This window comes from Mastigoproctus giganteus, chromosome 3, assembly GCF_048544385.1.
Source record: "Mastigoproctus giganteus isolate SK-2022 chromosome 3, ASM4854438v1, whole genome shotgun sequence".
NCBI lineage: Eukaryota > Metazoa > Arthropoda > Arachnida > Uropygi > Thelyphonidae > Mastigoproctus > Mastigoproctus giganteus.
In genome coordinates, this window is record NC_143577.1 from 120,247,106 (window position 1) to 120,271,341 (window position 24,236).

General features: G+C 36.2%; 1 protein-coding gene across 1 annotated transcript in view; it reads right to left on the reverse strand.

The window, feature by feature from the left end:
• Positions 1-24,236, reverse strand: part of Ocrl (Oculocerebrorenal syndrome of Lowe) — a 529,958-nt gene that overhangs the window by 481,941 nt on the left and 23,781 nt on the right. Inside the window, exons 3-4 of the mRNA XM_090369405.1 lie at positions 21,512-21,611; positions 7,902-7,981 (exon numbers count right to left, since the gene is read on the reverse strand). Of these exons, the coding sequence (XP_090225531.1) occupies positions 7,902-7,981; positions 21,512-21,574 (143 nt within the window). The 5' untranslated portion in view covers positions 21,575-21,611. The remainder of the gene's footprint in view (positions 1-7,901; positions 7,982-21,511; positions 21,612-24,236) is intronic.

A 24,236-nucleotide genomic window follows, 5' to 3' on the forward strand; every position in this document is an offset into this window, starting at 1 on the left:
AAAAGGTGAAAAGCAAAGTATCAATAATATTAACCAAATGTTGGATGATAAGATGAAGAACAATAATTTTTTTAAATATTAACCCCCCCCCCCAATATTGCTAATATGGCATCTATCAGATGCTACTTTTTTATATTTTCTGTTTTTTTTTTTTATTTGAAATAAAGAAAGTCCTCTGCACCTTTTCCCACCAATAATCTCTGAATATTTTCTTTTTATTTTGATATACTATGAATTACAAGAAATTATTTTTTTGTCTGGCTTTCAACAGATGCCAGACAGGCAATAACATCTATGTTTCTTGTACTCAATACCAGCAAATGCTATCTTATCTTTCCAAAGGGCTTTGTTTTCAGCAGCTTCACAGAAACTAAACACAGACACTCAGAAAAACAGAAATGCTCATCTGCTACCTGGCAGACACATGAGCATTTGCATTTCAATTCAGGGAACAGTGACTAGAAAATTCTAAGAAATATGATAAAAACAATCTTTATTATTATTAATGTTTTCTCTCTTTTATTTTGATTCAATACCTTGTAACTGAGTTTAGCAAATCGTAAATAATAGAATACTGTATTGTCTTCAGTCTCTACTATCTTGAGAGTGTGGTACCACACAGTTAGCATGTTATTCTGAGATTACTAAACCCATACGCAGTACCTTGCATTTATCAATTTATTTTTGTTTGATATTTTGTAAATGTGTTTAGAAAATTACAATTAATAGAATATTGTTTTCAATTCTGTAAAAAAAGCTAAAAATTAAATTTTTTTTTTATAATTAAAACAAAAATGGTGTCTGACAGATGCCACATAAGCATATTTGTTCCATTCAGGGAGGAAGTAGTGGTGATCAACAAATCAATAAAGAATTATTCGGTGACACAGAGCTAATTTAGAATTCTAACAAGCTAATTATTAAATTCTTTTTTTTTTTTTTTTATTTGCTTTGCTTTAAATATTATTCAGTGTAGTTTAGTAAACCACAAAAAAAACAAAAACAAAAAAAAAAAAAAAAAATATATATATATATATATATATATATATATATATATATATATATATACAGTTGTGCCCCCGTATCCGCTGATTTGGTATCCACTGATTCAGTTAACCACAGAAAAAAAACAAAAAAACTTAACATGTACTACTCGCATGTCCAATATGATGCTTCCCTTTATTTTTAACAATGTCACGTATGGTTTGATCACCAACATTATAATGGTTTTTTAGACATTTAATTAACAGATTTAATTAGGAGTTTTCAAACTTTTGAATAATTTCACGTCTTTGTTTAATTTGAAGGCACAATTCTTGCGTTTGTCCATCATTTTCACGATTTCTAAACAAAAAAATAAAATAATAAAATTCCGACATCCCTGACATAAATAATGAAACAAAATTTGTCCTTTTGGGTTCGACGGAACACAGCAATCGATGCGACGCACTAAATCAAACTAAACATTTGTGTCTTTTTTTTTGTTTCGAGTGGTAAGTATGAAGACAGTGAGGGTTGCAAGATAATAGGTACACTAATCTCCCAATGACGACTTATAACGTCGGTTCTTGTCGCTAATTTATGACTTGCAAAATATCTGTTTATACCTATTCTAGTTATTATTTGAATTTTATGATTTCTAGTTGATTTTTTTAATTTTTTTTTATTTGGAGTCTTGAAGTGTCCCGGTTAATCCAATCCCAGTAAGTCAAGAGTCTGCTGTACTTTATTATTACCGCATTTAATGTTGGTAATGTCTTACTGTATGCTTAATTTATCAATTAAACTTTATTATACGCATGTATGTACAAGAAAATCACGTTATATATGGGGTCAGCAGGTGTTCGCTTATATCCGCAGTTTCAGCCATCCACGGTAGGTCTTGGAACGTATCCCCTGCGGATATGGGGGGTCTTATTGTATACATATACACAGTGTGCCAATTAAATAACGAGACTGATGCAACTATAAAAAAAAAGAATAACACTAGAGGCAAAGTAGAGCTATATATTTTCGAAGTAATCACCTCCGATGTGACTCCTCTTCTGGTACCGCTTTCATCTGGTTGGTCACTGCAGCCTGGATGTCCTCTATCATACCGTATCGCATTCCTTTCATGGTTGTTTTGATTCTGGGGAACAAAAAGTAATCTGCAGGAGCCAAATCCGGTAAATATGGGGGTGTTTGATGACTGGAATTGATTTTTTTGCCAAAAATTGCTTTATGTTGACAGCAGAATTGTGCGGATGCTTTGTCGTGCAACAACAACCAATTTTTAGAGTTCAACATTTCTTGTCTCACCTGACGAATTCAATCCTACAACCTCTTAAACACTCCCTCATAGAACGTTTTTGTGACTGTTGTCCCTTGAAGCACAAATTCTCAATGGAAAATGCCTTTGATATTGAAGAAGACGACAATGAACATGGTTTTCACTCACAATTTTTCTAACCACACTTTTTCTGATGGGGAGAGGAGGGCGAATGTCATTCTGAAATGTGACATTTTGTCTCGGGATCATATCGAGATACCCAACTCTCATCAGCAGTAACAATTCTACTCAAAAATGTTGGGTCATTGTCAACACATCATCAAATCGATGCAGCGCTCGACTCTCTTTTCTTGTTACTCAAAACTCAACGAATGCAGTACAAAACAGGAACAATTTTTTCTCTTACCCAAAACTTCTTTTAGAATTTCTAGTACAGATTCCTTATTACTACTGATCATCTCAGCAAGCAACCTCGTTGAAATTAATCTGTCTTCAGTCACAATTTTTCTACCCTTTGCGACAATCTCCGGTGTTCGAACAGAGATCGGTCGGCCAGTTTGGGGATCGTCCTCCTCTACCAACTCACGTCCTTTACGAAAACGAGAAATCATTCAAACACTTGGTCGAGACAAACATTCATCAGCATAAACTTTTTTTAAATCGTCAAAAGTTTCCATAGTTTTCCCAATTTACAATAAAATTTGATAACTGCTCTTTGCTCCATTTTCAATTTTCTGATGACATGCACAAAACTACTGTTACTCTTTCTGTCATAAATCATGAACTACCGACCGACAAGTTTCAACTTGCACTTGTTGGAAAGAGCACACTCTAGTGGATCTAATCATGGCCTCTTATTAATACCACAGAGTATAAGATGCAGAGGGTCCACTTGCTGAATTATTCCCAGCACCACCAGTTTTGGACCTATAAACTAACACGGCCATCAAAATCCATAGAGTACTAATGCACATGCCCATTGCTAATAAAGTTGTTACTCTCTTTGAAAAGATTAATATTCGTTGAGCGTAGCGAGTTCATTTTTCTTTGCATTTTGGTTACTATTATTTGTGTATTAACATTAGTGTAATGTAGTGTATTATTATTATTATTAGCATAGCAAGTTAATTTTTCCTTGCATTTTGGCTACTATTATTATAATTATTTGTGTATTATTATTAGCATAGCGAGTTAATTTTTCATTGCATTTTGGTTACTATTATTATAATTATTTGTGTATTATTATTATCATTCTTTTTTTTTTGTATTTGTCTGCTGACATTATGAACAAGAAGAAGTGCTTCTCAGGTAATAAATCTGGAGTTTGATTACACGAATTCAAATTTCCGAAGGAACATTTAAGGTAATTTACCATAATTGATAGAACCAGGAAATATTTAACGAAATGTTAAAAAAAAAAAAAAAAAAAAGGTACTGAATAGCTAATTATTAACTAATTCCAAACTTATTATATTAATTAATATGAATAAGAGGTAAGCAGCAGCCATTATCAATCCACTGTAGGATGGAAGCCTCCTCAAACAATTCATGTTGAGGGAAATGGACCATAATCTGCCACGCTGGTCCAGTGCGCGTTGGCAGATCGACTGTATTTAGCAGTCAGGGGCTTGAACCCCAGTATACTCAAAGAATATGTGCTACTGCGCACTCCCACTCCTGACCACTCGGTTACAGAGGCCATGGCCATTAATATGAATAGTGTATTGATATTAATCGAAATAATAGTTTATCAAATAATCAAATAATTTAAATATATAGATGTAGAGACATGCTTGAGTTGGGGAGTTTACTCTTCCCTGCTAAAATGTGCAGTTCTATATATATGCCATTCCTGCTCATATTAATCTTTTTTTTTTTTTTAATTATCATCCTTGGTTTTGACTTGATTATGCATAATTATTATATAGTATGAATCAGAGCTGTAATACTCAATATGTTCTACGTTGATAATAATATTAGAAAATTAATAAGAGGAGTTTACCTCAATATAGTACGTAGAACACTTCCGTATGATACCCTCCAGAAATTAAAACGGAAAAAACGAAAAAATCGACAACTTACCGGTACATTAAAGTAAAATATAAATAATTAAATAATCAATTTAACACAATTCAAAATCAATTTAAAACAATTAAAATTCAAATTAACGCAATTAAAAGAATCTAACGAAAATATTCAAAACGATTTTTTCAAAATGATTCAAAACGAAGGAAGGAAAATCGTTTAGAATATTTTCGTTAGATTCTTTTAATTGTGTTAATTTGAATTTTAATTGTTTTAAATTGATTTTGAATTGTGTTAAATTGATTATTTAATTATTTATATTTTACTTTAATGTACCGGTAAGTTGTTGATTTTTTCGTTTTTTCCATTTTAATTTCTGGAGGGTATCATACGGAAGTGTTCTACGTACTATATTGAGGTAAACTCCTCTTATTAATTTACTAGTATAATTATTATAGAATAATGCTAGACTGTGTGGATCTCATTTTTATGATTGGTGTTTTAACAAGCACTGAAAGAGAAAACCTTATCAAATTTGCTCAGCCGAATACTGAGTTTCTCATTCAACTTACTGTGAGGCTTTCGGTCCATGTTTTTCACCCATGCCTGCCACTGAAACAACTATGCTGGGTGATACTGTGCATGAAGTACCTGGGTGAAATGCAGAGAATGAGCCAACACCCAAAATACAAAAAAAAAAAAAAAAACAATGATGAGATCAGTTACATCCAGGCTTAAAAAGAAAGTTATGGAATTTCAGCAAAATAAAAATTTATTGCTCAACAGGATTGAGGATAGCCTTACTGCAGCACAATATGCATTCCTTTTACCCCAAATTCTGTCATCTGCATGCAGCTCGAAAGGTAGAAGGTGGACAGCCATAGACAAGGCTTTTGCTCTTAATGTTTACTTTCAAAGCCCAAGTACTTATAAGTTATTGAGATGGAAGCTCAATTTACAAAGCAGAAAAACTCTGAAGCATTTAAAGTTGAACATTGATAAGCCAGGATTTTGCCCTGTTTTGCTGAATTGTTTTAAGGAAGCAAATAACAGCTAATGCAGGAAAAAGACAATCTGTGCATACAATGAATAAACAAAGTGCATTATCTAATTGTGAAGATGATGCTGCTGCTGTTCTTCTTCTTCTTGGCCTCTCAAACCATACTAATACTTTGCTTGAATTGGTTCACAACGGTACTATTAAGCCAGTAAGTGTCACTGACAAAGTGAAAGAGTTAGAATCAACCAGGTATAGTGAGGATATGGATATTTATGATGAAAATGTACTGGCATATGTCTCAGGTTACCTAGCCAGAAATATTTTAAAGAGCAACAATTGTGAAATATGTAAAGATTTACTATTAGGCCCAAAAGATCTTGATATTGATAAATTGGTTTTTTTTTTTGGTTTTTAGGAGCATTAGTAACTAAGGCCATATTGCTCTGGGGATATGCGGTGGTCATTCCCTGACCTTTCAGCATCCTCAGTATTTGGTGGTCACAGGCTCAAACCTCGGTCTAATCAAGAAGCATGTGCTACGCACTGCTGCTCCTGCCCACCTCGCTACGGAGGCGCCACAAACTGTTGTTGTATTTTAAAGATTTTAATGTGAGTGAGTATGGATTGAAATGGCCATCAAAGGAATTTTTGAATATAATGATATGTGTATCAAATATCTTCTTTTCTGAAGTTGATTTGGAATTTCATAACGAAAATTTTGTAAAATATTTTGTGATAAAACATGTTTTATTGACCTTGAGTGAATTGGGAACCACAAGCATAAAGATGACATGCAAAAAGTGCTTATTCAGTTTTCTTCAAAATTATATTAAAGCAAAAAGTGAAAAATGTGAACTTGGCTTACCTGTCTAGTCAAGCATTAAAATCCCTTCAAAAAAACTTTAAATATGTTAAACACATATAACTGGGAAATGTTAAACATGTGCTGTGAAAGCTAGAGGGGAAAATTGTTTCGTGATTTTTTTTATTAGAGATCAGTTGTATCAAAGCAATATTAACTGATTAACTGACCATTCTGAACTACATAAAACATACAACTCCATAATTTGGATGGAATTCTATTGTCTGGTAAACTCCAAATGAAGTGTCTTCTTCTGGTTGTCAGAGACATTCTAAAGTAATCTTCAGAATGTCTCTGAAAGCCAGAGAGCTGAAGATTATTGTAAATATGAAAAATACCTGTTTCCTTTTTATAAAAAAAAAATAGTTCAGAATTGGAATCATAGTTTAAAAAAAAAGGTTCTGATATTTCTTGAAGATGACAGCTCCCGCTTGTTTTAGCCTAGTAAACTGTCCACAAGAAAGTCTTAAGTATGTTTCAGAGTCTTTATCTGTGTCAGTATCTTTCTTACAACTCCAGTATTAAAATTATCTGAATTTTGATGCTGGAGGTTGTAAGAAAGATACTGATATTTGTATTTGCAAAGGAAGCAAAGCTTATCTCTCAGTAACAATATGTCATAGAATCTTTACAGTTTACGAAATCAAGGATTGCATTGAAGAATGTGACACAGTGCTTTATTATTATTAATTTATTTATTTATGTTGCTTGTACTGGGCATATAAGTCTTTAGTCATCCTTTAAATTTATGACTTAAATCAATATGCCTTTTTTCATGTGATGATATTACTATTTCAATTTACAGAAGACTAGATATATATTCAAATCTGTCATCATGTAATGAGAAACTTCATAAATTAAAGGAATTTAAATTATAAAGTGTGAAGTTTGTCCTTTTTTTGTAAAGCTAACTCAAATAAATAGCGATCTAAATGAAAGAATGCTAAATTCCTTTTGTTAAAGAAAATAACTAACTCAGCAATAAAACAGTCAAAATTTAGTCACAGATAATTGTCTTCCAAATTTTTCATTAATTCCAGATTCTTTGTATTTTTGTGTAGTATACAAAAAAAAAAAAAAAATTATTAGTGGCTATGGTTAGCAGCTAAATGATGCAGTGCTCATTTCATCAGATGCCATGCCAAAAGTAAATAAATAATTAAAGGAAAAGAATTAAATTAAAAATGTGAAAACATAAGTAAATTAATTACCATATGTATACTTGGGAAATGAATTTAAATTATAAGGGAGAAGAGGGGGGAAGAAAATGGTAGGGGAAAAAACAGAGGGGTTTGAACTGAGGAAGGAGAAAACTACTTCATCTAACATTACCACACGGCTATCATAATCATTAATTTAACTTGCCAGTATCTTTACTTATTTTTATATTATGTTATTCTTCCATCTTTTATAGTGTCTTTTTTTTTATTGGAACAATAATATAATTAATTGTGAATATTTCATACTAATAATCGGTGAATCGATATATTGTCCATCACAATTACAAAAGTGTAGAAAATTCTCCACAAACTATTCACAATGTTCCAGCCTGTTTCTTAGGTCCGAAACTGGTGGCTCCACTTTCTACACATTTTATCATGTAACCAGAATTAATATCATCACTAAACGCAGAACGCACGCAGTCTTGTTATTTAATTGGCACACTGTGTATATATAATGTTAATTAAATTTGAAATCTAATCTAAATAATGTGACACTGACAAAACAAGCTGATTTCTTACCCGTGCTCTCCACAATGCTCAACAAGAACAAGTATTCTTGTAGTTTTTACCCAATCTTGTACTAAACCGGCTTCAATATACTAATTTTCCATTAAGGAAAAATATCAAATAATAAATATGCCTAAAACCATTATTGAAATTTGTAAATAAATCAAATCTCCATTAGAAATCTTTACCACTAATACATAAACAGGTAAAAAACATTGCAATACCACCAATCAAAGTCACAAGGACAAGAATTAACAGTGCAAGTGAGAGAAAATATGTAAAAGGGAATTAATATAAATGTTAACGTAAATATATTACAGTAATATTAAAATGACTATGAGAACATGTATTGTTTGTTATTATTTGGTTTTTAGGAGCATTAGCAACTACGGCCATACTGCTCCGGGATATGCGGTGGTCATTCCCTGACCTTTCAGCATCCTCCGTATTTGGTGGTGACGGGCTCAAACTCCAGTCTAATCAAGAAGCGTGTGCTACGCACTGCTGCTCCTTCTCACCTGGCTACGGAGGCGCCTAGAACATGTATTGCAAGCTAACTAAATTAACAAGTAGTTACATATTGATGAAAACAAGAATTGCATTATATTGTATTTTGGAACAAGTGCAAAATACAAACTTCAACCAGTTCTAATACATCTTGAAAACGATTGCTTGTTTCAATCATATAATCATTGAGAAATTTCTACATCCAGTTGTCTAGGAAAAATGATATTCATGATCTTCTTCAACTTGAGATAGATTTGAAGTAGCTGATGATTACTGCCACAATCTACACCAGAAAGTGACTTTGCTGTGATAACACCGGAACACCATCTTTGCTGAATAAGATGTAATCAATTTGATTCCTTGTTTTATGATCAGGAGATTTCCATGAGTAGAGTCTCTCAGGTATTGCTGAAAGCTGGTGTTACATATGACAAGACTGTTCGCATGAAGATAGTGCAGGTTAGTGAGTATTTGTGTTGGTCTGTTGTTCATTCGGCCTCTTAGCCTAGTGGCCTGTGAAGCACCACTGACCATTAGTTACCATTCTTCACTGCGGGGAGGCAGACCTGTTCAGTCTCTGGCGGGGCAAACCCTGGTGTTGACTAAAAAAGGAAAGGAGATAATATGAGTATGGGGCAAAAGAGAGAGAGGAGAAAGAGTTGGGAAGCAGCTGAGATGCGCACCTAAGTCTTCTTCGTTATTTATTCATTCAAGTTCCATTTTCAACAGCCTTCCTTAATACGTATTTCCTGAAAATTACAAAATGTAAAAGTTAGTATTAGTATTAGTAATGGCCACATGGGCCTCCGTAGCTGAGTGGTCAGGAGCGGGAGTGCAGTAGCACATGCTCTTTGAGTAGACTGGGGGTTCAATCCCCTGACTGCTGAATACGGTCGATCTGCCAACCCGCAATGGACCAGCGTGGCAGATTATGGTCCGTTTCCCTCAGCATGAATTGTTGAGGAGGCTTACATCCTGCAGTGGGTTGATAATGGCTGCACTTTACTTTTACATAGTGCAAGAAAGCCTATGGCTTATGCTGCACCAGCCAAAAAAAAAAAAAATAATAATAATAATAATAATAGAAAAGGAAATTAAACCTATTATCCTATGCGCTTCCCTCACCCGAAGGTACTAACCAGATGACCTTTGAATTTCCCCAAACCATCAGCCTCTACCACCCACGTAGGCAACTTATTCCAGTAATTTATAACTCGCTGGCTAAAATAAAACTTCCTGCAGTCCAATCTAAACATTTCCCCCCATAACTTGAATTTATGTCCCCTAGTTGTAGCATCATTTATAATCTTGAAATTTTCGTTCTCATTCATTTTATTGATGCCTCTCAGAGCCTTAAGCACCTCAATCAAATCTCCTCTAAGGTGTCTAGTTTCCAAACTCTGCAACCCACATATTCAAAGTCTTTCTTCATAAGGACGCCCTTTTGCCAATCTCACCAGGCGAGTTACTCGTCTTTGCACCCTTTCAAGAAGCTCAATGTCTTTCTTTAGGTGCGGTCTCCATACTTGAACACAGTATTCCAAGTGTGGTCTAACAAAAGCCACGTGAAAATAGGGATGTGATAATCCCATTATCACGTCCCTATCTCTACTTGCAAAAGTTCAACAGATCATCAATAGGACACCATGGGCCTTTCTTGCAGCCTGTTTAAAATGTCAGAGAATTTCATGTCTGACCGTATCATAACACCCAAGTCCCTTTCCTCCAGTACTGTGTTTAGTTGAACTCCACCAAGTGAATTAAGTTATTTTGGGATTACTGTTTCCAGGAGTAATACCTTACACTTTGTTGGATAGCTGTTGCATAGCTGCCATTTCTCTGACCATTCCTGAAGTCTATCTAGATCTCTCTGAAGAAGCTTAGCTTGACAGTGATCATTAACTACTCTATCAATCTTAACATCATCTGCAAATTTAGACATCACGCCCTCTATCCCCTCACCGATGTCGTTTATGAAAATTAAAAACAACAGTGGTCCTAATACTGATCCTTGGGGAACCCCACTTATTACATCAACCTAATCTGAGGAATAGCCATTTATCACAACCCTCTGCCTCCTGCCCTGAAGCCATCCTGCTATCCATATAAAGATTTTCCCAGTGATTCCAACCTGTTCCAGCTTATAAAGCAATCGCTCATGTGGGACTGAGTCAAAAGCTTTGCTGAAATCTAAATAAACAATGTGAAAATTATTCCCTAAATCCAGCTCTTGAATGACCCTTTCAAAATAGTGAACCAGATTTTTTAAACATGATTTTCCCTTTACAAAACCATGCTGAGTATCCTTGAGAATTTCAATTCTATCCAAATGATCCTGAATTCCATCCTTGATCATTGCCTCTGATTTTCCCTACCACTGAAGTCAGACCGACAGGTCGATAATTTCCCACTTCACCCTTAGAGCCACCCTTATGTATAGGAGATACATTGGCACTTTTCCAATCCAACGGAATCTCCCCAGAGTCTAGTGATGTTCGCATAATTAGCCTCAATGGTTCAATGCACTCACTTGCCACCTCCCTTAAGATTATAGGTATATTCCATCACCTCCAGGAGCCTTACTGGCCTGTAAGCTCAAAATTTTTTCGTTAAATAATCTTGCAAAATTTCAATATCATTAATTACATATTTTTCAACATTGCTCCCACAATTTCCCATTGCCACAAAAGGTTTTTCATTTGTAAATATCGATGCAAAATAACTGTTGAGTTCATCTGCAACGGCAGCTGGTGTATGTAATACTATCCCCCTTCCCTTACGTAACGGTCCGATCTGGTTTGTCCTGCTCTTCTTGGCATTTATATATGTGAAGAATTCCTTATTCCCCCTCTTTGCTCTGTTTGCTAGTGATTTCTCATAAACTGCCTTTGCCTGTCGAACCTTTTCTGTGGTTCTATCACAGATCATCTTGTAACTGTTATAGGCTTCAGTACTTTTTATTGCTCTGTAACCTTTCCATGCCACCTTTGTCTGCTCAAGTAATGTGGCAACTTCACTATTCATCCAACTTGGAACCCTCCTCGTGGCGTATTTTTTTAATGGTAAATACACATTCAAGGCATCTGTGATTAATGTTTTAAAAGCATTAGCATTAGCATTAGTAGAAGCATTTGATGCAAGAAAGCAAGCTTATGCAGCATCAGCCAAAAAAAAAAAAAAAAAAAAAAAACCCACTCCCACTTCACCCCTCTGTTCGTTCAAAATACCTGTCCAGCTGAGCTTTAAACTTATTTAGGCTATCAACTTCCACGACAAGGGATGGAAGTCTGTTCCACCAACCAACCACTCGCTGGCTAAAGACAAATTTCCGCACGTCTATCCTACATCTGTCTTTCCTCAATTTGAATTTATGCCCTCTCAGGTGATTATTCTAAGCGAGAGGAAGAATCCCATCAGCATTCAGCATGCTCAAACCATTCAATGCTTTATACACCTCTATCAGATCACCTCGCTGGTGCCTAGTCTCCAGACACTGTAATTTGCAAATCTTAAGCCTTTCTTCGTAAGAGCAACCCTTTGTTCCATTCACTAATCTTGTTGCCCTTCTCTGTACTCGTTCCAGCAGCTCTACATCCTTCTTGAAATGAGGCCTCCAGGCCTGTATACAGTACTCTAGGTGTGGCCTGACCATTGCCTTATACAAGGGAATAATCACCTCCTTATCCCTGCTAGAAAAATTCCTATATATCATTGACAATACACCATGAGCTACTCTTGCAGCCCGTCTGCACTGCTCAGAGAACTTCATATCTGCCTGCACAACCACCCCCAGGTCCCTTTCATTCTCTACCACTGTCAGTGCAATACCACAGAGTTGATACGTTGCTCTGGGGTTGCTGTTTCCCATGTGTAGTACTTTACATTTGTCAATGTTAAACTTCATTTGCCACCTCTCAGCCCATCTGCTCAACCTTTCCAGATCCTGTTGCAGCAGCATAGTGTCAGTAGTGTCCTTGACAACCCTGCCTACCTTTGTATCGTCTGCAAACTTCGACATTAAGCTTGATATACATACCATCATCAATATCATTTATGAATACAGAAAACAATAATGGACCCAACACTGAGCCCTGAGGGACTCCACTAATAACATTAGTCCACGACGAGCAGTGTCCATTGATTACCACTCTCTGTCTTCTCCCCCTTAGCCACCCCTTTACCCACAGCAGCAATTTGCCTCCAATGTTACACTGCTCCAATTTGTGCAGCAGTCTTCCATGTGCAACAGTATCAAAAGCCTTTCTAAGATCCAAGTATATAATATCAAAGTTATTCCCTGCATCCAGTTCCTTTGTGACTGCATCATAGTATCCAATCAAATTGGTCAGGCAAGACTTCCCCTTAACAAAACCATGCTGTGTCTGAGCTATAACTGAAGTCTTGTCTAAATGATCCTGCAGTGCTTCTTTAACTAGTGCCTCCATTAATTTTCCTGGAACAGAAGTTAAACTCACAGGTCTATAATTGCTTGTGTCAGCTTTTGATCCTCCTTTGTGAATTGGGGTCACATTTCCACATCTCCAGTCTATGGGTACCTCCCCTGAGTCCAAAGAAGCTCTCATAATTATGTCTAAGGGTTTGCTTACTTCCTTTGCTGCCTCCTTTAATATAACTGGATAGATCCCATCCACCCCAGGTGCCTTTCTTGTGTTTATCTTCAACAATTTCTCCTCCACTTTACTCTCAGTTATTACAAGATTCTCTAGCTTACTGCTAGAGTTGAAGACACCTCTGGCTTTCCCCTCGCTAAATAACTCCTCATGTGTGAATGTCGATGCAAAATATTCATTTAGTTTGTTAGCTACCTGAGCAGGATCATCAACAGTTGACCCATCGATATCAAGTGGACCAATCTGATTCATCCCCTTCCTTCTAGAGTTTACATAAGTAAAGAACTCTTTGCTGTTTTTCTTTGCATCCCTTGCCAAAGATTTCTCGTAATCTGCCTTCGCCTGCCTAACCTCCTTTGTAACTTGGTTACAGATCAACTTGTATCTATCATAGGCTTCGTGTCATGTGTTAATTTGTATGTATCCCATGCATGTTTCTTCTCTGCCATATGCCTCATCAGTTCATCTGACATCCATTTAAGCCTAAACCTTGAACAATATTTCTTAGTTGGTACGTAAAGTCTAGTAGCTTCCAAGATAAGTTCTTTGAATGCTTCCCATTTTGCATTTACTGTTGGTAACATCATCAGTTGGTCCCACTGTATAGAATTTAAATACTGTCTCAGTCCACCGTAGTCACCTTTACGAAAGCAAAAACCCTTCCCTTTACCCCTGATGGTAGTTACCTCTTTGATTAAATCCCACTTCAGCACACTGTGATCACTGCCACCTAGTGGTTCCTTTATCTGCAGATTCTTAATGCATGAAGAATCACTACTGATAATCAAATCAAGAGTATTACTCCCTCTAGTTGCCTCCCGAACATGCTGATGTAGAAAAAAATCATCGAATAAATCCACAAAAGCCTTGCTAATGTGTGAGTGACCAACCCACAAATTCCAGTCAATATCTGGGAAATTAAATTCTCCCATTATAAGACTCTCTGATGTACTGGCCGACTCTATTTCCCTGTACAATTTCTTATTATCTCATCAGAGTCATTAGGCCTATAGCACACTCCTACTCTCAATTTTGATCTCCCAATGCTTATGTCACACCAAACTGACTCGACACTGCACTCTCCAGCGATGTCGACTGGCTTCACTTCCTTGTATTTTATGTGTTTCTTAACTAATAGCATAACCCCTCCTCCCTTCCTATCCTGTCTATTCTTTCTGTAGATGTTGTACTCCCCAAATTCCAGTTCTGCATTCCTTATATCTGTGTGACACCACGTCTCTGATATCCCAACAATATCCGTCTTTGATGCTTTGAGCAATACCTCAAATTCATCAAATTTATTTACCAAACTCCTAGCATTGGTGTACACGCAAGTATACATGCACCTGTGTCTATTCTTAGCTACCCTAACACAACCTATGTGTTTACTTGTACCGCAATGACTCCCAGCAGACTCTGAAATATCCTGCATCTTGTTTTTCAGGCTTCTGCTCATTCCAATAGAAGCCGTGCAAGAATCACTTTCGCCTCTGCCAGTGGCTACTGTTAATCTATTAGTCCTTGTATCCCCCCAATCTAGCAGTTTTCCGACCCACCTAACACTGCCTCGATAGCATCAGCAAATATTCTTGCACCCTTTCTATTTAAGTGTATTCCATCCCTATAGAAGCAGTCTCTCCTGTTAACAAGTACAGTCCAGGCTAAAAAAATTCTACCCCTTGAGCCTTGCACAATCTTTCCAGGGCCGAACTGATCAACAAGGCTCTCATCATATACTCCCTCCTATTGTGTCTGGGCAGAATTGCAGACACTTTCAAATTCAACCCTAATTCACGGCTTTTTTTCAACAGTGACCTGTACTTGTTAATAATTCTGCCGGTCTCCTACTCTTGATATCATTAGTGCCAACGTGTACAACTATATCACCTTTTGTGCCCTTAAAAGATGATATCCGTTCTACAACGTCATCAACCTTTGCCCCTAGTCCTGCTCCACCTATCCTTTTTACAAAGCATGTTCCACATTTCCCTGACAACAGAGCCACCAACAACTACTAGTTCCTGTGGGACCAGCGCATTCTGCCTTGGGTGTTGCCGCTGTGTTGCGTGATGAACAAGTGCAAGCTCTGGTGTTTATGTGGGCAGCTGAGAGCTTGATGGGCCTGTCAATTTAGTTCCTTCGAGGGCATCCACCCTGTCCTTCAAGCTCTCATATAGGCAATGATTCTGGAGATCATACTACCATATGATTCTGGAGATCATGGCTGCATAGTTTCTTACTATATTAGTGAAGTATGTGAGATGAAGGTAGAATGATAGCTTGCTATCAAATACTATCCCTAGGTATTTTAGTTATTCTACCAGTTTAATTGTGGTATTATTGACTTTGATTTGAGGTCTCCTGTATTTAATATACTTTTGAGCAATAAGGATGTTATCTTCTCTGAAGAGACTGTGAGTTGGTGGGTTTCTGACCATTTCTGAAGATTCTGTAATGCTTGATTTGCCTGAAGTTCTAGATTTGTTCTGGAATTTGCTTTGACTACCATGACTAAATCGTCGGCAAAGGCTATTGTTTCAATTTGTACAGAAAGGACAGACAGGATAGGAAGGGACAAGAGATTATGCTGTTAGTTAAGAAACACATCAAATCTAAGGTGGCACATCCAGTTGACAAGAAAGGCCAGTGCAATGTTCAGTCAGTAAGGCAGAATATAAGAAATCTTTGGTCAATGATGCAAAGAAAAACAGCAAAGACTTCTTTACTTACGTAAACTCTAGAAGGAAGGGGATGAATCAGATTAGCCCACTGTTGATGATTCTGCTCAGGTGGCTGATAAAATTGAATGAGAATTTTGCATCTACATTCACAAATGAGGAATTCTCTAGAGAAATGAAGGCCAGAAGTTTTGTTGAAGTTAACATAAGAAGGGCACCTGGGGTAGGTGGGATCTATCCAATTATATTAAGGGAGGTAGCAAAGGAAGTAAGCATACAATTAGCATTAATTATGAAAACATCGTTGGATTCAGGGTAGGTCACCACAGAGTGAAGAAGTGTGGCTATATCTCTAATTCACGAAGGGGATCAAATGATGATACCTCTAATTACAGGACTGTTAGTTTAGCTTCTGTTCCAGATAAATTAATGCAGTCACTTGTTAAACAAGTATTACAGAATCATTTAGACAAGACTCCAGTCACAGTTCAGACACAACATGAGTTTGTTAAAAGGAAATCTTGTCCGATCAATTTTATTGGATACTATGATGTGGTCACAAAGGAACTAGATGCAAAAAATAATTTTAATATCATGTACCTAGGTTACAGAAAGTTTTTGATTCTGTTGCACATAAAAGACTGCTGTACAAACTGGAGCAGTGTGAAACTGATATACAGAAATTTTGCTAGCAGTGATAAAGAGATGATTATGTTCTTGTTTATACTCCGGCATGACCCCCAGTTCAGTGGAGTTTACAATAAATCAATCAATACAAATGTTAATCATATTTAGCAGTCACAGGCTTGAACCCTGGTCCACTCAAAGAGCATGTGCTACTGCACTTATGCAACTGACTACTCAGCTACGTCAGGCCTATCTCTTTGTATAAGGCATTGGTAAGGAAACACCTTGAGTACTACATACAGGTCTGGAGACCTCATTTTAGCAAGGATGTAGAGCTGCTGGGATGAGCACTGAAAATGGTAACGAGATTGGTGAGTGGAACAAAGGGGGTGTTCTGTTCTTACCAAGAAAATCTCAGTTCTGCAAATTGTAGCATCTGGAGACTAGGCACCTGTGAGGTGATCTGAATGAGGTATTTAAGGGTTTGAATGGTTGAAAAAGCTCAATGTTGATGGGATTATTCGTATTGCTCAGATTACAAATAAATTCAAACTGAGAAAAGGCAGTTGCAGAATAGATGTATGGAAATTTGCTATAGTATGTGAGTCGTTGGTTGCTGGAAAAAAACTTCCATCTGTCATTGCAGATGATGACAGCTTAACTAAATTCAGGGAATAAAAACTATCAAAATTTTGGACAAAATCAACAGGTGAAATTGGAATTTTTTTTTTTGGCCGATGCTGAATAAGCTTGCTCTTTTGCATCACATGCCACTACTAATTCTAATGCTAAAATGCTAATTAAGCCTGATATGCCTTCATCAATATGATTGATAAATACAGAAAACAATGAGTCCAACACCGAATTCTGGGGAACTTCAGTAATAACATTAGTCCAGGGAGAGTAATGCCCATTGATTACCACTCTCTGCCTTCTCCCACTCAGCCATCTCTTTATTCAAAGCAGCAGCTTGACTGTAATGTCACACTGCTCCAATTTGTGTAGAAGTCTTTTAAGTGTGACAGATTCAAAAGCTTTCCTGAAATTGAAGTATATGATATCAAAATTATTTTTGCATCCTGTTCATTTGTGACATATCGTGGTAACCAATCTAATTGGGAAAACAAGATTTCTCCTTAACAAACCCATACCGTGTTTGAAGTATAATTGCAGCCTTGTCTAAATAATCCTGCATTACTTCTTTTACCATTGACTCCATTATTTTTCCCTAGAACACGTTAAGCTAACAGGTGTAATTACTCGTGTCACTCTTTGATCCCCCTCTGTGAATTGGAGATACATTCACACATCTCCAGTCCGTGGGGACCACCCACCCCTAAACCCACAGATACTCTCATCATTATGGTTAAAGGTTTGCTTACTTCCTTTGCTGCTTCCGTTAATATAACTGGATAGATTATCGCATCCACCCCAGGTGCCTTTCTTATGTTAAACTTCAACAATTTCTCTTCCACTTTCCTCTCAGTTATTACAAAATCATTTAGCTCCCTGTTAGAGCTTGATAAACTTCTGGTATCCCCTTTCCTGAAGAATTCCTCATGTGTGAATGTAGAAGAAATATGCTGATTCAGTTTCTCAGCAACCTCAGCAGGATCATCAACAGTTAAACCATCAATATCGAGTGGATCAATCTGATTTAACCCCTTCCTTCTAGTGTTTACATAACTAAAGAAGTCTCTGCTCTTTTTCTTTACATTCTTCGCCAAAGATTTCTCATAATCTGTCAATGCTAGGCTTCTGTGTCGATGGGTAATTTATATGCATCCAATGCACTTTTCTCCTCTGCCATGAGTTTCATCTGACGTCCATTTAGGCCTATAACTTGAAGGCTATTTCTTAGTTGGTATGAAAAATCTAGCAGCTGCTATAATTAATTTCTTGAACACTTCTCATTTAGAATTTTCTGAGGGAAAATCATCAGTTGGTCCCACTGTATAGAATTTAAAAGCTGTCTGTGACCACTGTAGTAGTCACCTTTATGAAAGCAAAACCTACCCTTTACCCTTGATGGTAGTTACATCTTTAAGTAAATGCCAAATCAATACTATGTCATCAATGCCATCAAGTGGTTCTTTTATCTGAAGATTCCTAATGCATGAATAATCACTGCTGATAATCAGATCACGAGTATAACTCCCTCTCATTGCCTCTCTAATCTGCTGCTGTAGAAAACATTAGCATGTTAGAGAGGCTGCTGCTGTAAAAAGCATCCTTATATCTGAGTCATGTCACATCTCTTAAATTTCAACAATGCATTTAATTTTTTGACAAGCACTTGAAATTCATCAAATTTATTTACTATACTCCTAGCATTGGTGTAAATGCAACTGTTGCTGCTCTTGTTTACCATAGCAAAGCCCGTGTATTTACTAGTTTCATATGACTCCTAGCAGTTCTTGAAATCTCCAGCACCGTATTTTCAAGGCAACTGCTCATTCCAATAAAAGCAGTGCAAAAATCGCTTTCACCTCTGCCTGCTACTATTCTTCATCTATTTGTCTGTGTATCCCCTAAGCTAGCAGTTTTCTGACCCACCTAACACTGCCTCAATAAAATTAGCAAATATTCTTGCACCCTTTCTATTTATTTGTTTCCCATCCCTGTAAAAGCAGTTTCTCCTGTTAGCTAAAACAGACCATGCTGACAAAAATTCTATCCCATGAGCCTTGCACTACCTCTCCAGAGCCGAATTCATTGACAAGGCTCTCATCATATGCTCCCTCCTATTGTGTCTGGGCAGAATTGCAGACACTTTCTAATTTGACCCTACCCAAAGTCTTCTTTTTTAACATTGCCCTGTACTTGTTAAGTAAGTCTGCAGATCTCCTACTCTTAATGTCATTAGTGCCAACAGATACAACAATTCACCTTTTGTTTCCTTAAAAGATATCTGCTCTATGTCATCAACTTTTGTCCCTGGCAGATACTGGACCTATTCTACCCATCCTTTTTTGCACAATATATTTCCCATTTCTCTAACAGTAGAGATACCAACAACAACTAGCTACTGTAATACCAGCACATTGTGGTTGCCACAATGTGCTGGTATAACAGTAGCCTTGGTGGTTGCCGCTGTATTGCCTAATGATCGAGTGCTAGTTCTGACATCGATGCATGTAACTGAGAGCTCGATAGGCACCCGATTGAATTCCTTCTAAAGCATGGCATCCTATCCACCCTGTTCTTCATGCTATCATAAAGGCCCATAACAATGCTGAGTTGGTGCCTAATTTGCATGATTTATGCTTCTGATGAGGCCAGTGGTCTTGCTCTCTTGGCCACTACATTCAATAAACATTAAGTCATTAGACTTTTTTTTTGTCGAGAGCATGGCTTACTGAACACTACTGCTAGCATCAAATTTTGAAGACAGGAATTATCAAAACTGAGATTGATCAGTGTGTTACATGCAACTAGAACATGCACGTAGTGTATTTTTAACATATCCAAAATTTTATAAGTTTCTTTAAACAATTTCCTTTTTTTTTTTTTTTTTTTAACTTCAGCTGCTATTTTATACATTTAATAGTTACAAAGCTAACTTTTTCAGACAACTTTTATTTTTTCTATATAACCTCAATTTTAATCTCATAATTATCATATTTTCTCAAATAATCCACACCCTTTAAAAATATGTGCAGCACATTCTTTAAGACATGAAAAAAAAAAAATAAATAAATCATGTGAATTTATTTTCTACCAGGGGCACAATTTCCATTTTTTCCTACATCTTGAATTATTTTAAGTTTTTCACTCAACAGTGAAAGATCGTAACTATATGCCTTTAGCATTCGTGTTTAGCAGAATGTATACACATCTTACAGATTATATTCAACAGTAAAGAGTAGCAAACTTATAAATAATCTTGAACTGTATGAGAACTGTCTGTTTGTTTGTTATTTGGTTTTTAGGAGCATTAGCAACTAAGGCCATATTGCTCCAAGGATATGCGATGGTCATTCCCTGACCTTTCCACATCCTCCATATTTGGTGGTCATGGGCTCGAACCACGATCTAATCAAGAAGCATGTGCTACGCACTACTGCTCCTGCCTACCTGGCTAGGAGACACCATGAGAACTGGGCTAGACAATTTCTGTTGTGGAGTAAGGGAAGGTGACAAATCAACATATCCCCTCTACCTTTCATTTCCATTGTGTAGTAAAAAACACTGGTGTTGTTATCTAGCTGTTTCAGTTCCATCAAAAATCATACAATCCTAATATCTGAATCAATCACATGCATGCTAGGAAACAAGGATGTTCACTTCGAAAAGAGAAAATCAAACTTTTTTTTACAGAGCACAACATTCCAAATCATGTTTTAAATAAATGCCCATAATGAACAAAATAATCTTTTCTTTTTTTTTGGGGGGGCTATAGCCCAAAATAAAGTCCAACTGAATAAAACTGTTGAAATTAATAAAAATGCAGCATTTTTATTCATTCATCTGGTCATAGGAAAAATTTCAAGCTTTGGATTAAATTCACAAATAAGTTATGCATGCAAATTTTGAGGTCTGTTTTTTCAGAAAAAATTCTAGAAAATAGTATTTAGACTAGTGCTTTCCTGTTTTTCTTTTGGCAAAGAATCCTTTTGTAAATCTTCTGCAGAGCCCTAAAATCTTTAAAAACTAATACTTAACAATAAATGAATGATAGTAATACATGGTACAAATGAAATGTAAAAAAAATGAATGGCACATTTGCAGACCCTCTGAGATCCCCTTGTGGAACTCATGATTCTGTGGAACAGACTTGACACTTCTGGATCTTGTATATTTGTTAATTCGTATTAAAATATTGTACGTATCTTAAAAGCCCTCGTCATAGACTTCTTCCTATGTTTTTTGTCCCTTTTTCAATAAAAAACAAAAATGCATAACAGAGTAGAAAACTATCTTTCCAAAAATCCCATAGAAGATATGATTTGGACTATATCACAGCACAATTATTCAAACTGTATGTTGTACACTGACCACAGGTTTGCTGAACTTCCAATTGGCTATTTTCAAAAACTGGTATAACAACAGAAGTAGGAAAAACTTTACTGCTTCTTAACATAAATAAACTTTCTGTTAGTTGATTTTATTACAAAAATTAACTTTTTATATGAAAATTGAAAAATCTCTTTTAGTATTCTAACATACAAAAGGATACTGTAATACATTTGTCTCCAGGAGAAAGAAAGGACTGAATAGCCACTACAACTTGTTGCTCCATTCTGACTGATAATAGTGAAGTTTCAATCTAATGCTTTCTTTGAAAATGGAAATTAAAATTGAAATTAGACATGAACTTCAAACAAGTAACATAATCAATAATTCAGCACTTTATTTAGGAATTCATAACATCATCAGTAATTTTATGACGAAAGTAGCATCACAAATTAAGGGAACCCCTTGGGTTCCCTTAGTCATAAAATTTATCATAGTTCTTTTTTTAATTCTGCTTTGAGTATAAAATTTTAAAAAAAAATTAAATTATATTAAACTCTTCCGTGAGTTAAAATGTTTCTCATTTATTATAATTGGCACAATTATCAATTATAATATTAATTAAATGGCACCATGTCATAAATGAAAGAAGGCAACATAAACTTTACTTTGCCAACTTACAAAGGTCAGTAAAAATAAGCTTTAAATTAATTTGCTTAGAAATTTTGTGATATTAATTAACACCAACATTATAAATTAATTAATTAAATTATACAAATGATGTACAGGGGATCCTCATTATCCAAGGATAATTGGTTCCAGAAAATTACACTTAAAACAGGGACCAAATGTTTGTAATGTTTATTATTTAAATAAATAAAACTAGGTATAATCTATATATATATATTTTTTTTTTATGAAAACCCCAAACACGAAAGGTATCAAAACCTATAGTACTTAGTACCATGCATGGGCTGAAGGAGAAGTATGGGGAGAGGGGGGGATGCCGGAAACTTTGCTCTAGAGACTAAACATGGGTTTCACCACTTCAAGCCTCCATATTTTAAGAGTTTAAGATTCTATATCTATATATCGGTGTAGATACACCAAAGACACTCTTAAAGAAAAACTAAGATTGTAGAGTGAAAGGCATCACTGATGAGCACTGTATCTCATAGTGCTCATCCTTCACAGTGAGTTGCCCACATATTGCACTACCTCGAATAAGTAACGCTTCACTAATAGAGAACACTGTTTTTACTTATTCTTGGTGGGCACCCAGACAGCAAGCTTCAAAGCTAGCTGGCTTTTCATTGGTGGGTGGGCAGGCACCCTGGTATTGCAAGTGAAGCGTTACTTATTCGAGATAGTGCAATACATGGGCAACTCATTGTGAAGGTTATTGTTATTGTTATTTGGTTTTTTTTAGGAGCATTAGCAACTAAGGCCATATTGCTCCAAGGATATGCGGTGGTCATTCCCTGACCTTTCCACATTCTCCGTATTTGGTGGGCACGAGCTCGAACCCCGGTCTAATCAAGAAGCGTGTGCTATGCACTGCTGCTCCTGCCCACCTGGCTAGGAGGCGCCGCATTGTGAAGGATGAGTCACAATATGAATAGTAATATTTATTATGCACTTGTACATAGTAAAAATGGATGAAGGAACTGAAAAATGAGAAAATTATTTTATTAGACATTTTTTATTATAATATGTTGCACAACGTAAGGTTAAGTAAAGTTTATTGGAAGTTAAACTATTTTTCAGTTGTACGAATAAAGAATGAATCCAGAGTTGTTCATGTTTTTTTTTTTGCCAGATTTTTTCAGATAAAATTGTGTTGTGGCATTTGGTTATGTCTTTAACTTGGAGCTTAACATTTGTTGCACGATCATGAAGAAGATCATTCTTACAAAAAATATTCAAGTGCTTGGTCAATTTTCTCACGGAAAAAAACTTTAATTCTTTAATTTTCAAATCTTTGTAACTGCGGGGACTCGGATAATGAATACTCGGATGCTGGGGACCTCCTGTATATGCCGAGATGGCACTTTGGCAAAGCCAACAAATCATCCTCACACCAAAATATGTTGCAGTCATTAATACAAAGTGCTTCCTGAACTGCACGGTACTCTGAAAAATTGCATGTCATGACACTGTGTCACATACCCACAGAATTGTACAATTCTCTCCAACTACCAGACATGCCTTTCCATAAACTGAAGCTGATTACTGATGTTCCAATCACATTTCATAGGAATCTAGACCCACCAGCACTCTGCACTAGAACACGAGTGGCTATCAATAAGTCATATCACGTCACAGGAGCTATGATTACCATACAGCAGCTCAGAATATATTCATTCATTACACTGCTTGTTTGTTTGTTTGTTTGTTATTTGGTTTTTAGGAGCATTAGCAACTAAGGCCATATTGCTCTGAATATATGCGGTGGTCATTCCCTGACCACCGCGTATTTGGTGGTGACGGGCTCGAACCCCCAGTCTAATCAAGAAGCGTGTGCTACACACTGCTGCTGCTACTTCCCACCTGGCTGTGGAGGCACCCCCCCATACACTGCATCATCTTTCTCTGATTTGGCATTTCAATTTAAATGGCTCCAGTTCTCTGTAATTTTTGCTGTATCAACATGAGAAAAACACAATATTGACAAATTCAGAGTACTCTCTCTCGTACCTTAGAAAGATTCAGAGTTTCTTCCCTCAATCTGCAAAAACCATGTTTTTCTCATGGTGAGCTCTGCATCAAATTCATAGAGGGAGTCATACCTGTGATCCGGAACTGTTTGAAGATAAAATAAGGTAATTACTATAAGCCTGTATACAATTCAATTTTGTCCACTGCAACCTATTATTAAACAAATAAAATAAAAAATGCATGCTCAAAAGTAAATATATCTATACACAAGATTATCATTTAGAAAGCAT